Here is a 13745-nt window from a genome sequence, read left to right as displayed (position 1 = left end):
TTTCACCTTGGACAAGTCCCTGCGCCTGTTTTCCTCTTCCACAAAATGGGGATTAAATTACCTGTCCTTTCCCCACCTACCTTAGACTGTGAGCTCCATGTGGGAGAGAGACTGTGTCCATAAACACATAAAAAATACAGTTATTATCACTTTCCTCCCACCTGGACTACTGCATCAGCCTCCTTGCGGACCTTGCCAGGGCCTCCAGTCCCTACTTCACTCTGCTGCCCAGATCATTTATCTAAATGAGGTATTTAGTTTTCCACTCAGTCTCCCCACTCAGAGCCTCCAGAGGTTGCCATCCAAACTCCGTGTCAAGCGGATATTCCTTCAAAGCACTCAATCAGCTCACCCCCTCCTACCTTACCTCGCTAATTTCCTACTACAATCAGCCTGCACGTTTCACTCCTCCACACCTACTCAACTACACTTCAATCTCAACTATCTCGCCGCTGACCCCTTGCCCGTGTCCTCCCTCTGGCCTAGAAGTCTCTCCTCCTCAATGGACGACAGACAACCACTCTCCCCACCTTCAAAGCCTTAGCGCAATCACATCTCCTCCAAGAGCCCTTCCCTGATTTAGCCCTCTTCCCCCTACTCCCTCTCCCTTCTGTGTAGCCTATTCATTTGGATCTGTCCTCTTTAAGCACTTAAGATTCACCCCTCTCTCAGCCCCACAGTACTTATGTACATAACAGTAATTTAGTTTTATTAATGTCTCCCCCTCTAGGCTGTAAGCTGCTTGTGGGCAGGGAATGTCCGCCAACTCTGTTGTACCGTACTCATCCAAGAACTTAGTACAGTGCTTTGCACATAAACCACCGATGGATTGATTATGCCAGAAATATATGTCTGATAGACTCAACCTTTAAAATTCCATTTCTCCTACACTCATTTTTCAAGTGGGCCTCAACACTCGTTTGGGGAAAAAGGTTTAAGGACCTGAAGTCAAATGCTACTCCAAAGTAGTTCCATTTACCCTGGATAACTGACAGCAGAGAGCTCCATTCCTAAAAGTCTCTTCACTGATTAAAAACCCACCAACCTTTGAGTTCCCACTGTTCCTTTCACGTGTTTTGATTCACTATTCACGCTTTGTTGCAATAATGGTGAGAAACGAATGCTGCTACGGAAGGGTGGGGCAGAGAAGCAACTGTTATACTCGGTGGAAAACAAGGCTCAATGGGAAATTAGGTTTGGTGCTTATAAACATGCAGACTCTATTACCGACTGCGTGCACAGAACATGCAGACAATTAAGTGACATGCACATTTTGGTGATCGCTTTACGACATTCGGAAAATCTGTACTAGTGAAAACGTAGTCACTTGGCAGGTGTCTTTCAACATCAACTCGTGTTTCCCTTGCTCTTCATGTACGATAGAGTATCAAAAGTGGAAGGAGTGCAGGGCCTTCTCTGAAGTTAAGCTTGTGTCATCCAACCAACTCAAAACCCCAATGTTTGGGGCCTTGTGCTTAGTTTGCACTGAATAGGAAATTCCTCCTGTCCCCCCTTGGGAGTCATTTCCGAGGGTTGGGGGGCTTCTGGAGGGTAGTGAACATGTCAAGAAGACACAGCGCTTTACATACCACGAGCTATCACTTCACCTAAACCAGACCCCAAAGTACAGATCAGGATTCAAGCTGTTGGGGTGCACTGCTACTGTGAATGCATTACCTTGTCGGTAAACTATTTCTTCTCCTATTACAATCGATGGCATTTATTAAGCGCTTACTGTGTGCAGAGCACTGAACTAAGCACTTGGGAGAATACAACAGAGTAGGAATAGATGATCCCTGCCCAAGAGGAGCTTACACCGGTCTAGACCAGGAGCAATTCCTAAAACATTTAGCTCTTTATGCGTGTTCTGTTTCCTAGACTTTGTGGTTTGGGTCCCATTATGACAATGTGTAAAACCAATTTCTCACTGTAGATAAGAAAGGGCCTGCTCGACGCCACATTACCAAGGCAGTGATGGCATTTATTAAGCCCTTATTGTGAAAATTCACAGTGGGGAAAGCCAGACATGGTTCCTATTCCTTCCCCAAATCTAAAAATGTCAAAGCATAAGTTATTTGGGGCCAATTTCTACACGGCACAAGGCTTTGGCAGCAGGTGAAACTGTGTGGATTTAAAACAAGAGTTACTCAGGACAAAAACATCATCAGTAAGTACAGGAAGAAGTTGGATAAATTCACGATGAGCTGATGAGCAGTTCATAAGGGGGACCCTATAGGGAAAGCTAGGTACCTCCGATAGTCTGTTCCTATCCTTGAGGAGCGAAGTCTGGTGGACAATGAGTCCAATAAATCTAGAGTATTTTTTGAGCACCTACTGTGAGTAGAGCACTGTACTACGCGCTTGAGAGAGTACATTAAAGATAAGACCCAATCCCTGCCCTCAAGGAGCCTTGAGACACATGATCATTTACAGTTGAGGCAAAAAAAAAAAAAAAGGGGAGGAAGATACATAAATGAGTGAATAAATGCTTCAACACCCTCTCAGGGTCACACTTAGAGAGTTTCCAATATTCTACCAGTCTCGACTATGGGATGGAGAGTCAAGCAGAGGCCTACCCACTCCATTCCTAGCTTGGGCAATGGCTAGCAAGGGGAAGGCAATCTGCTACAAGTTGACTGCGTGGAAGGAGGCAATGGTAAACCACTTTTGGATTTTTACCAAGAAAACTCTACGGATACACTACCAGAATGACTGAAGACGGAGGTGGGGTACTCTGGAAGAGATATGTCCATAGTGTCGCTATGGGTCGGGGACGACTCGACAGAAGAAAACAAGACACAAACCCTTCAACGGTGGAATATATAACCTGCTACGCACGTAATCGTTGAGGTGGCAGTTGGGAGAAGAACTACCATAATTTTTATTATTATTGTAATTATTCTTAATTGGCGCTGCCACCCAGGGGGCAGGAATACCAGGGTTTCCCCCATGCAAACTCACTTGCCAATGCTTTCCGCCCGGCTGCATGGTAAGCCACGATGTACTTTTTCCCTTCTTTATCCTCCGTTTTCGTCTCCAATCCTGGAAACAAGGACTTCACAGCTTGGTGGATTACGGTTCTCTTTTCTTTCGTGTCTTCAACAACCTATGGAAAAAATACACATATTTGAAGGACGGGATTTTATTGGTACATTTCACTGGCTACCACTTAGTCCAACATCTGGATATCCCTTCCCAGCCCCACAGCACTTGAGTACGTATCTGCAATTTATTTATTTATATTAATGGCCGTCTCCCTCTCTAGACCGTAAGCTCGTTGTGGGCAGGAAACGTGCCTGCTTACTGTTATACTGTATTCTCCCAAGGGTTTAGTACAGTGCTTTGCACTAAGTGCTCAATAAATAGGACCGAATGAATGGAGGAGCCGCTCAATCTCAACTTCCCCGAAGCTTGTTTTCTGGTCAAGTCGTCTGATGGCCCTCCTTCTTGGAACTCAGATTCTCCCGGCAGCTTTGGAAAGTGGTTTCTACAGAAGACGACCAATTCTCAGGGAGGGTCCCTAGCCCCTTCTGGAGAAGGACAGTCCTTTACCCCCACTCAACAAGGGCGCCACATTTCATTTCACAATTTTGGCACCTACTGGAGAGAGAGCCAGAGTCTGGGAGTCAGGAGACACGGGTTCTAAGCCTAGCTCTGGAACCTGTCTGCTAAGTGTCCTTGGGCAAGTCACTTCATTCTCCGTGCCTCCGTGCCCTCATCTGTAAAATGGGGAGAAAAATGCCTGCTCTGCCTCCCTTTTAGACCTCGATCCCCATGTGGGACAAGGACTGGGTCTGATCTAACTATCCTGTATCTACACCAAGCGCTTAGCAGAGAGCAAACTCTTAACCAATTCTACAGTTTATTATTTCCATCCCACTTATGGGCCACAGTCCCAATTACAAATCACTTTGGTAAAAAAAAAAAGCAGTAACAGCAGGAGGATAATGAATGGTGATTCCCTGTCTGCTGGGAAGACTCTTGAGTAGTGATGAACAAGTTCACCCTCTACTTATTATTATTATTATTATTATTACTACTACCAAGGTCAGTCTGCTAGCGAAAGACTCAGATGACTCAGCCCATCCTGTTGACACTTCGCTCTTCTAATGCCACAGTAAGCACTCAGTACATAGACTGACTGATTGATACTGTCCTCTTTAGAGGCTGGCGGTCTCATAAAGAAATAACCTCATGGTCAATGTTTGCTTTTTTTCTTGGGGAATAAAGGGGATGTATTCCTAAATCCTACCTTTTGATTTTTTTTTCCTCCTTCAACGAAGGCCTTCACGCCCTCAAAATTCTTCTCCCAGATCTGCAATCTCTTTCAGCCCCGTGCAATCACACCAAAACAGCCCAATAAGCAGAGATTCGAAAATCCCAAAATTGGTGAATTATTGCAAAACTCTCTTAGAGATAAATTCCCTAACAGAAGATAACCCCTTCTGTTAACAATCTGGACATTTTCTTTGAATCCTCCCATTCACCACCACCAGAGTCCTGAAGCCAGCAAAGAGACATCTCTACCTCTATAGCCACACTGGCCTCCTTATTCTTAAAAAGTTGAAGCTCTTCCAATCGCTGCTTATCCTCAGCTGTCAAAACTGTAAACACTTCTTCTGAAGGATCCTTTAAAAAAAAAATTGGCCATAAATTATAGAATGCCAACTTACTGTACCTCGAATGGTTGCCAACCCCATCCCTATGTTGTCTCTGGCCCGGGATTCCCTCTCCCCCACTATAGCTGACAGTCCACCATTCTCTCCACCTGAAAAGTCATATTAAAATCACTTTTCCTCCATGAGGCCTTCCCCGATTAAGCCCGCTTTTCCCCTATCCCCTCTCCCTTCTGCATCATCTACTCACTTGGATCTGTCACCTTTGAGCACTTGAAAATTCATCCCACCCTCAGCACCACGGCACTTAGGCACATATCTATATATAATTTATTTTAAAGTCCGTCTCCCCCTCTAGACTCTAAGCTCCTTGTGGGAAGGGAATGTGGCTATCAACTCTGTTCGAGTGTACACTCCCAAGTGCTTAGTATGGTGCTCTGCAGACAGTAAGCGCTCAATACACACCACTGATTGAATAACTAACATACAGCATTATAAGCTGCAAAACAGCATGACCTAGGGGGAAGGGGAGACTTCCTCCTTGGATTGAAAGCCTAACTTTACCTCCTCATCCACTGGTACGGACAAGTCATCCAAATGGCTCACACGCCCGTCTTTTCCTATTTCATGAACAACAAAGTCTGAGTATCTAATGAAAAAGAAACAGGTAGTTAAAAAAAAAACTCACAACGAATAGTGACTTCCTTCACACTTTTCATTACGTTTTGGGAGTGGTAGAGAATTAAAAGACCATTCTTTCTGGAATTTAGGAGTGGCACGAAGCATACCATATCATCCTTGATACTGGCAGTCAGCAGTTAGGATATCAGTATTTTCCTAACCTAAAACCCTTATTTTAACACCGCAAAAGCTCCTCAGGGTCATTACTGTGGAAGGACTGTTGCGAGTTGAAGGCAATCTTACTGAAGAAACACATCAAATAGTCTACGATGGCTCTTAGTGGTCCATTATCTCCTGCCTTCACTGTCAATGGAAAACAGTCAGTCAAATAAACTTTCTCAGCCACCGCCCCTCGCTTCTCTCTGAGGAAATGGTTAACACTAACCACGTGGTTGGTCTGGAGGATGGGTCTGAAAGGTGGCCCCTTGAAAAGTCTACAGAAGCAGTGGTAACGCAACATGTAAAAAAGAACCAATGTAACGTTTTTATTCTATTTGAATCAAAAATTAAGAGTAAATCGAATCACTTTCTTTGGGTAACAACTACTACCGAAAACTGGGCCTCCAGCAGCGTAATTTCTCTCCTTGGAGAAAAAAGCGATCCAAACTCAGCACAGTGTTTGCAATCAGGGTTTATTGCTGGTGCCAAGAGTTCATTCTGTAAACGGAAGCTGAAGACATGAAAAAATTGCCCACCTAAGGACTACAGGGTTTTTACTAGTGTCTGGTGATTTTTTTTTTATAAAGTCCCCACAGATCCACATAATTGACATCCATTAAATTCACATCTTACACTTGCTGATTCCCTAAACCTTTATGGAATTAACCATAGTAGAGGGGAAGTATCCCAAAATATTCCAGAAGATGACAGGAGAAGCAGCGTGGCTCAGTGGGAAGAGCCCGGGCTTTGGAGTCAGTGGTCATGGGTTCAAATCCCGGCTCCGCCACTTGTCAGCTGTGTGACTTTGGGCAAGTCACTTCACTTCTCTGTGCCTCAGTTCCCTCATCTGTAAAATGGGGATTGACAGTAAGCCCCCCCATGGAACAATCTGATCACCTTGTAGCCTCCCCAGCACTTAGAACAGTGCTTTGCACATAGTAAGAGCTTAATAAATGCATTATTATTATATTATAGGATGCATAGCCATGCACTGTATTCTCACTATGTTTAGTGATGTTTTATTTTTCCAGTATCCATTAAGCAGGTAATGCCCGCTAGGCCCTGGAGGAGACATAGGGTTGAGAGTAGACACAGTCCCTGTCCCATCTGGTGCTCACAAGCTACCTTATCCCCATTTTCAGATAAGGAAATTGACATTCAGAGAGACTGAGTGATTTGCTCAAGATCACAAAGTGTGCCAGGGAAACCCTAGGAAACTCACGTCTCCTGACTCCCAAGCCCTTGCTGCTATTTCACTTTTAATTAACCAAAAGGGGGTATAGACCAGCAATGCAGAGTAAAAAATCAACCTCTCCAACTGAATCAAAGTCAGTCAGCCAATCGTATTTACTGAGTGCTTACTGTGTGCAGAGCACTGTACTGAGCCCTTGGGAAAGTACAATATAACAATAAACAGACACATTCCCTGCCCACAACCAGTTTTCAGTAGAATCAAAGTTGTAATACACAGCTAGTTTCCAGCAAGTTTCTCTGATGCAGAGATTTTTCCTACAGGCAGCAGGCCTTCAAACGTAACTGGCACTTGAAATTCCCGTCAGAAGTAAAAGGTTGTGCGCCGGAACGAATTTCCTCAGAGGGACGATGCTATAAATGGGGAATTGGTTCCAGAACCGAGGTCGGATACTCTGTTTTTACCACAATTACCCAGAATCGGTTTCTCAATCAACTACAGATGAGTAACAGAGACATAGTCACGCATTTATATTGAGTCGGAGACGTGATTCCATGATAGGGTGGCTGATTTTTTACTTCAGCTGAGGTAAAACTGATGTGTCGACCCTCTCTGGTGCCCCACCTCAGGAGAACTGTCCAACCCTCCAGACCCCCAGGCTCAAACACTCCTTCCCTCTTTAAACTTATCCTCCAAATTAGAGCTTTTTAAAGTTATTCCTCTATTTCCCCATGGGTTCCTGTAGTGATCCACTCCAACCCCTCTGCTGCCTACGATTTTGAAGCCCAGAAGGAGGCTTATTTTTAATATATATTAAAATGTGTATATATATATATTTAATGGTATTTAAGTGCTTACTATGTCAGGCACTATACTAAGTGTGGGGGTAGATACAAGCTGATCAGGTTGGACAGAAACCCTGTTTGTTCCACATGGGGAGCACAGGCTTAATCCCCATTTTACAGATGAGGGAACTGAGGCATGGACAAGTGAAGTGACTTGCCCAAGGCCACGTGGCAGAAACTGACATGGTGTTGAGCTGAAGTGAGGGGAAAATTCAGAAATGTTCCAAGGGCCATTTGTATGAACTGCAGATGCCTTAAATTGAGAACAGGTTTGAAATTGGTGTCATTTATTGGTTTACTGGGGGGCATGACACCAGTGATACTTCAAACAAAGAGTCTGTCTTAATGGCAACTGAAAGGCTTGATATCATTCCCCCCTCACCTTCACTGGCTCTTCTACTTTGTTCTTCTTACAGTAAAGGCTGAGGATGATGCAGACATGTAACCCTTTCTATCTTTGTGTCCTTATTACTGTCCATTGCTAATCTACCATATCTCCTTCAAGTTATTAAAAGTTGAAAGCAGCGTGGCTTAGTGGAAAGAGCACCGGTTGGGAGTCAGAGGATGTGGGTTCTAATCCCTGCTCCGCCACTTGTCTGCTGTGTGACCCTGGGCAAGCCACTTAACTTCTCTGCGCCTCAGTTACCTCATCTGGAAAATGGGGACTGAGAGTATGAGCCCCACGTGGGACAACCTGATGACCTTGTATCTACCCCAGCGCTTAGAACAGTGCGTGGCACATGGTAAGCACTTCCCCCTGGCCTGGAATGCCCTCCCTCCACAAATCCGCCAAGCCTTCCTCCCTTCAAAGCCCTACTGAGAGCTCACCTCCTCCAAGAGGCCTTCCCCGACTGAGCCCCCTTTTTCCTCTCCTCCTCCCCATCCCCCCCACCCTACCTCCTTCCTCTCCCCACAGCACCTGTATATATGTTTGTACAGATTTATTACCCTTTTTATTTTACTTATACATATTTACTATTCTATTTATTTTGTTAATGATGTGCACTTGGCTTTAATTCTATTTGTTCTGACGACTTGACACCTGTCTCCATGTTTCGTTTTGTTGTCTGTCTCCCCCTTCTAGACTGTGAGCCCGTTGTTGGGTAGGGACCGTCTCTGTATGTTGCCGACTTGTACTTCCCCGCTTAGTACAGTGTTCTGCAGACAGTAAGCGCTCAATAAATACAACTGAATGAATGAACAAATACCATCATTATTATTATCATCATCCTCTGGACTGTGAGCTCATTGTGGGTAGGGAACATGTCTGCCAACTCTGTGGTAATGTGCTATCCTGAGTGCAAAGGACAGTTTTCTACATGCAGTAAGCGCTCCATAACTCCGACTGAAGCCTAAAGTATTTACAGACTAAAGACGGGGCAACGCAGGCCCACCCGGCCTCCGGGCACGTACCTTTCTTTTAAGATTCCCGAGAAGCCCTGGTGCTTGCTCACAAACTTGGTGATGCCCACGTCCAGCTCCGTCAGCCCATGCTTCATCATGTCCGCGAAGCTCTCTACCTCTCCGGCCTCGTCACCCTCCTCTGGCAGGCCATCATCGTCCTCTTCTTCCTCCTCCTGCTCCTCCCGGTCGTCGTCTTCCTCGTTCTGGGCCTCAGAGTTGGCTCTCTGGTCCCGGCAGGGCAGGGAAGCAGGCTGCTTGGCCCCCGGAGGGGAATTCTGCTCGGGGATCTTCTCCGGTCGGGCGGCGTCTCTTGGAGGGCAGCTCTCCGGGCCCTTGAGCCGTTTGGCCTCTTCCCCCTGGGCCAGCCCGGCATCCTCTGCGGACAGGCGACGCTTCAGGGAAACGGGTGGCGTTTCTGGAGTTTCCATGTTTAATGCGCTAAGACGGCATCGGAGGGAACCTATTGAAGAAGGGACAAAGGAAGGAAAGGAAGAACCCAGTTTTTAAAGACCAACAGCCCGGGGCGAAGCGGGCAACCGCAGGTGATCCGGTCGGGTCCATGGTCGGAGGTAGAGACAGTTGCTGCTAAGTAGAGGCTTACTTGGGAAGTACTTCCCAAACAGTAAGCGCTCAATAAATACGATTGAATGAATGAATGGAGGCATTTTTTACCTCAATCAATGGTGCTGACTGAGCGCGTACTGTGTGCAGAGCACTGCACTGAGCACTCGGTGAATTACTGGGTACAGCACAGGCCTGAGAGTCAGAAGGACGGGGTTCTAATTCTGGGATAGATGATAATAATAATGTTGGCATTTGTTCAGCCCTTACTATGTGCAAAGCACTGTTCTAAGCGCTGGGGGGGTACAAAGTGATCAGGTTGTCCCCACGTGGGGCTCACAGTCTCAATCCCCATTTTACAGATGAGGGAACTGAGGCTCAGAGAACTGAAGTGACTTGCCCAAGGTCACACAGCAGACACGTGGCGGAGCCGGGATTCGAACCCACGACCTCTGACTCCAAAGCCCAGGCTCTTTCCACTGAGCCACGCTGCTTCTCCAAGCTGATCAGGCTGGACACAGTCCCTGTCCCACGTGGGGCTCACGGTCCTAATCCCCACTTTCCAGATGAGGGAACTGAGGCCCAAGAGAAGTGAAGCGGCTCGCCCAGGGTCACACAGCCGACAAGTGGCGGAGCCGGAATTAGAACCCAGGTCCTCCTGACTCCCAGCTGCGCTCCACCCATTACGCCACACTCTTTCTCAACTTATTTTTTACCTCCACATCAACATGTGGGTACTGATGTGCGTTTCCCCTGTTAGAGCGGAAGCTTCTTGCGGCACGGAACGTGCCGCTCCTTTACTCCGAGCTCTCCAAGTACCTATTATAGTCTACTGCACCAAATGGGCCCTCAACAAACCCTCCTACTCCTTCAAATCCTCCACCTCCGGGAATGAAATGAACGATCCTCCGCTCGTCACAAGTCCCTTCTCGGAGGCACGGAAGGGGTGGGTGGGGTGTGAGGGAAACAACCTCCCGACAGCCACCCTGACTGCTTATGGATGTTTCAACTGACAGACACGATTTATTTACGATTTATTTATCCCATAATCCTGCTCTTAACAAGTCATCTGTGTTTTTCCCCCTGCTCCCCACCATGTTTAAACAATTCCGCTCCACCGACCTTCTCAGGAGGCAGGAGGTGACAGTCTCTTCTCTTCTCACGGGTTTTTTAGGCCCCTGTTCTGTACACAGTCGGCATTCATCAACTACTACTGACCAGGCCGGCCCCCTGACCAAGTGAATGACCAGGCCAGCAAGGGGAAGGAAGCCCAGCAAAAGCCACTAGTTACTAATTACGAGAAGTGGGACGTCTTAATCATCATCACCAATCGCATTTATTGAGCGCTTACTGTGTGCAGAGCACTGGACTAAGCACTTGGGAAGTACAAATTGGCAACATCTAGAGACAGTCCCTCCCCAACAGTGGGCTCACAGTCTAAAAGGGGGAGACAGAGAACAAAACCAAACATACTAACAAAATAAAATAAATAGAATAGATATGTACAAATAAATTAAATAAACAAATAGAGTAAAAAATATATATATATATGTACAAACATATATACATATATACAGGTGCTGTGGGGAAGGGAGGGAGGTAAGATGGGGGGATGGAGAGGGGGACGAGGGGGAGAGGAAGGAAGGGGCTCAGTCTGGGAAGGCCTCCTGGAGGAGGTGAGCTCTCAGCAGGGCCTTAATCAATCAATCAATCGCATTTACTGAGCGCTTACTGTGTGCAGAGCACTGGACTAAGCGCTTGGGAAGTCCAAGTCGGCAACACATAGAGACGGTCCCTCCCCAACAGCGGGCTCACAGTCTAGTAGGGGGAGACAGAGAACAAAACCAAACATACTAACAAAATAAAATAAATAGAATAGATATGTACAAGATAGAGTAATAAATGTATAATATATATATATATAATATATATATAATGGAAAGAACACAGGCCTGGAAGTCCGATGACGCAGCTTTTAACCCCGGACCGATGATGGTCCTGATCCCCATTTTCCAGATGAGGGAAATGAGACTCTGCCGTCTGTCCGCTGTGTGACTTTGGGTAAGTCACTTCACTTCTCTGTGCCTCAGTTAACTGTAATACGGGGATTAAGACTGCGAGCCCCATGTGGGACAGGGACTGTCTCCAAGCCAATTTCCTTGTATCTATCCCAGTGCTTAGTACAGTGCCTGGCACACAGCAAGCGCTGACAATTGCTGTTATTATTACTATTATTACTCAGTGCTTACTATGTGCCAAGCCCTGTAATGATGGGCACTGGACACATTTCACACTTATAAAAGAGTTTGAGCACGAGCCCGGGAGCCAGAGGGTTGTGGGTTCCAATCCCGACTCTGCCGCTTGCCTGCTGTGTGACCTTGGGCGAGTCGCTCCACTTCTCTGGGCCTCGGTTACCTCATCTGGGAAAGGGTCGGTACCTCAATAATCTGGTCCGTCTCTCCGTGGACCTCTCACCCACATCCTCCCTCTGTATGTTTGTACGTATTTATTACTCTATTTATTTTATTTGTACATATTTATTCTATTTATTTTATTTTGTTAATATATTTTGTTCTCTGTCTCCCCCTTCTAGACTGTGAGCCCACTGTTGAGTAGGTACCGCCTCTATATGTTGCCATATAGAGTACAGTGCTCTGCACACAGTAAGCGCTCAATAAATACGATTGAATGAATGAATGAATGACCTGGATTACCCCCCCATCCTCATATCAGACAGATAACAACTCTCCCCCACTTCCAAACTTTACTGAAGGCCCATCTCCTCCAAGAAGCCTTCCCTGACTAAGCCCTCCTCTCCTCTTAATCACAATAACAACTGTGGGACTTGTTAAGCGCTTAACTATGTGCCAGGCGCTGGGGTGGACACCAGCAGGTCGGGTTGGACGGAGTCCCTGTCCCACGTGGGGCTCACCAGTTTCAGTCCCCATTTTACAGATGAGGGAACTGAGGCCCAGAGAAGTGAGATGACTTGCTCAAGGTCACCCAGCAGACAAGGGGTGGAGTGGGATTAGAACCCAGGACCTCTTCTCCCACTCCCTTCTGCGCCACTTTTTCTTGCTCCTCTATTCACCCTCCCTCCCGTTACCATGGCACATATGTGTAGATGTCTGTAACTTATTTATCTATTTATTTATATTACTAATATTTATATTAGTACAGTGCTCTGCACACAGTAAGCGCTCAATAAATACGATTGATTGATTGATTGATTGTCTCCCCCTCTAGCTTGCTGCGGGCAGGGAATGTGCTGCTCTACTGCACTACCCTAAGCGCTTAATACAGCGCTTTGCACACAGTAAGCGCTCAGTAAATATCACTGAATGAACGTGAGACAGGGAAGGTGTACAACAGCTGGAGAGCTGGAAAAGCGGCATGGCTCAGGGGAAAGAGCCCGGGCTTGGGAGTCGGAGGTTGTGGGTTCTAATCCTGGCTCTGCCACTTATCATCAGCTGTGTGACTGTGGGAAACTCACTTCACTTCTCTGTTCCTCGGTGACCTCATCTGTAAAATGGGGATTCACACTGTGAGCCCCACTTGGGACAACCTGATTAGCCTGGATCTCCCCCAGCGCTTAGAACACTTCACAAATACCACCATTAATTAATTACTCCAGCAATTAGAAGAGTGCTTGGCACACAGTAAGCGCTTCACAAATACCATCATTAATTAATTACTCCAGCACTTAGAAGAGTGCTTGGCACATAGCAAGTGCTTCACAAATACCATCATTATTATTATTATTATTATTATTAACACAACGTGGCTCAGTGGAAAGAGCCTGGGCTTGGGAGTCAGAGGTCATGGGTTCTAATCCTGGCTCCGCCACTGGGTCAGTCACTTCACTTCTCCGGGCCTCAGTTTCCTCATCTGTCAAATGAGAATTCAATACCTGTTGTCCCTCCCCCTTAGACCTTAGGAAAGTCACTTCACTTCTCTGGGCCTCAGTTCCCTCATCTGTAAAATGGGGGCAAAGACTGCGAGCCCCACGTGGGACAACCTGATCACCTTGTATCTACCCCAGCGCTTAGAACAGTGCCTGGCACATAGTAAGTGCTTAACAAATACCATCATTATTATTACCGACTTGTACTTCCCAGGCGCTTAGGCCAGTGCTCTGCACACAATAATTGCTCAATAAATAAGATTGAATGAGTGAATGAATGAATATTACCGCAGTGCTTAGAACAGTGCTTGGCACTTAGTAAGCACTTAACAGACACCATCATTATTATGATTATTATTACTATCCAGCCCAGTGCTTAGTAC

General features: G+C 46.3%; 1 protein-coding gene across 3 annotated transcripts in view; it reads right to left on the bottom strand.

The window, feature by feature from the left end:
• The window catches only part of PUS7 (pseudouridine synthase 7), a 37524-nt gene that overhangs the window by 21215 nt on the left and 2564 nt on the right, over positions 1-13745 (bottom strand). For 2 of the 3 annotated variants that reach the window (XM_038740960.1, XM_038740962.1), the window contains exons 2-5: positions 8907-9357; positions 5181-5265; positions 4528-4629; positions 2962-3106 (exon numbers count right to left, since the gene is read on the bottom strand). In XM_038740960.1, the coding sequence (XP_038596888.1) occupies positions 2962-3106; positions 4528-4629; positions 5181-5265; positions 8907-9325 (751 nt within the window). In that variant the 5' untranslated portion in view covers positions 9326-9357. Of the gene's footprint in view, positions 1-2961; positions 3107-4527; positions 4630-5180; positions 5266-8906; positions 9358-10580; positions 10646-13745 lie in introns of those variants that run through there. The other variant, XM_038740961.1, reaches the window with a different exon arrangement.

Source organism: Tachyglossus aculeatus (genome assembly GCF_015852505.1).
Source record: "Tachyglossus aculeatus isolate mTacAcu1 chromosome 12 unlocalized genomic scaffold, mTacAcu1.pri SUPER_6_unloc_1, whole genome shotgun sequence".
Classification (NCBI taxonomy): Eukaryota; Metazoa; Chordata; class Mammalia; order Monotremata; family Tachyglossidae; genus Tachyglossus; species Tachyglossus aculeatus.
This window is presented reverse-complemented; position numbering and strand designations above follow the sequence as displayed.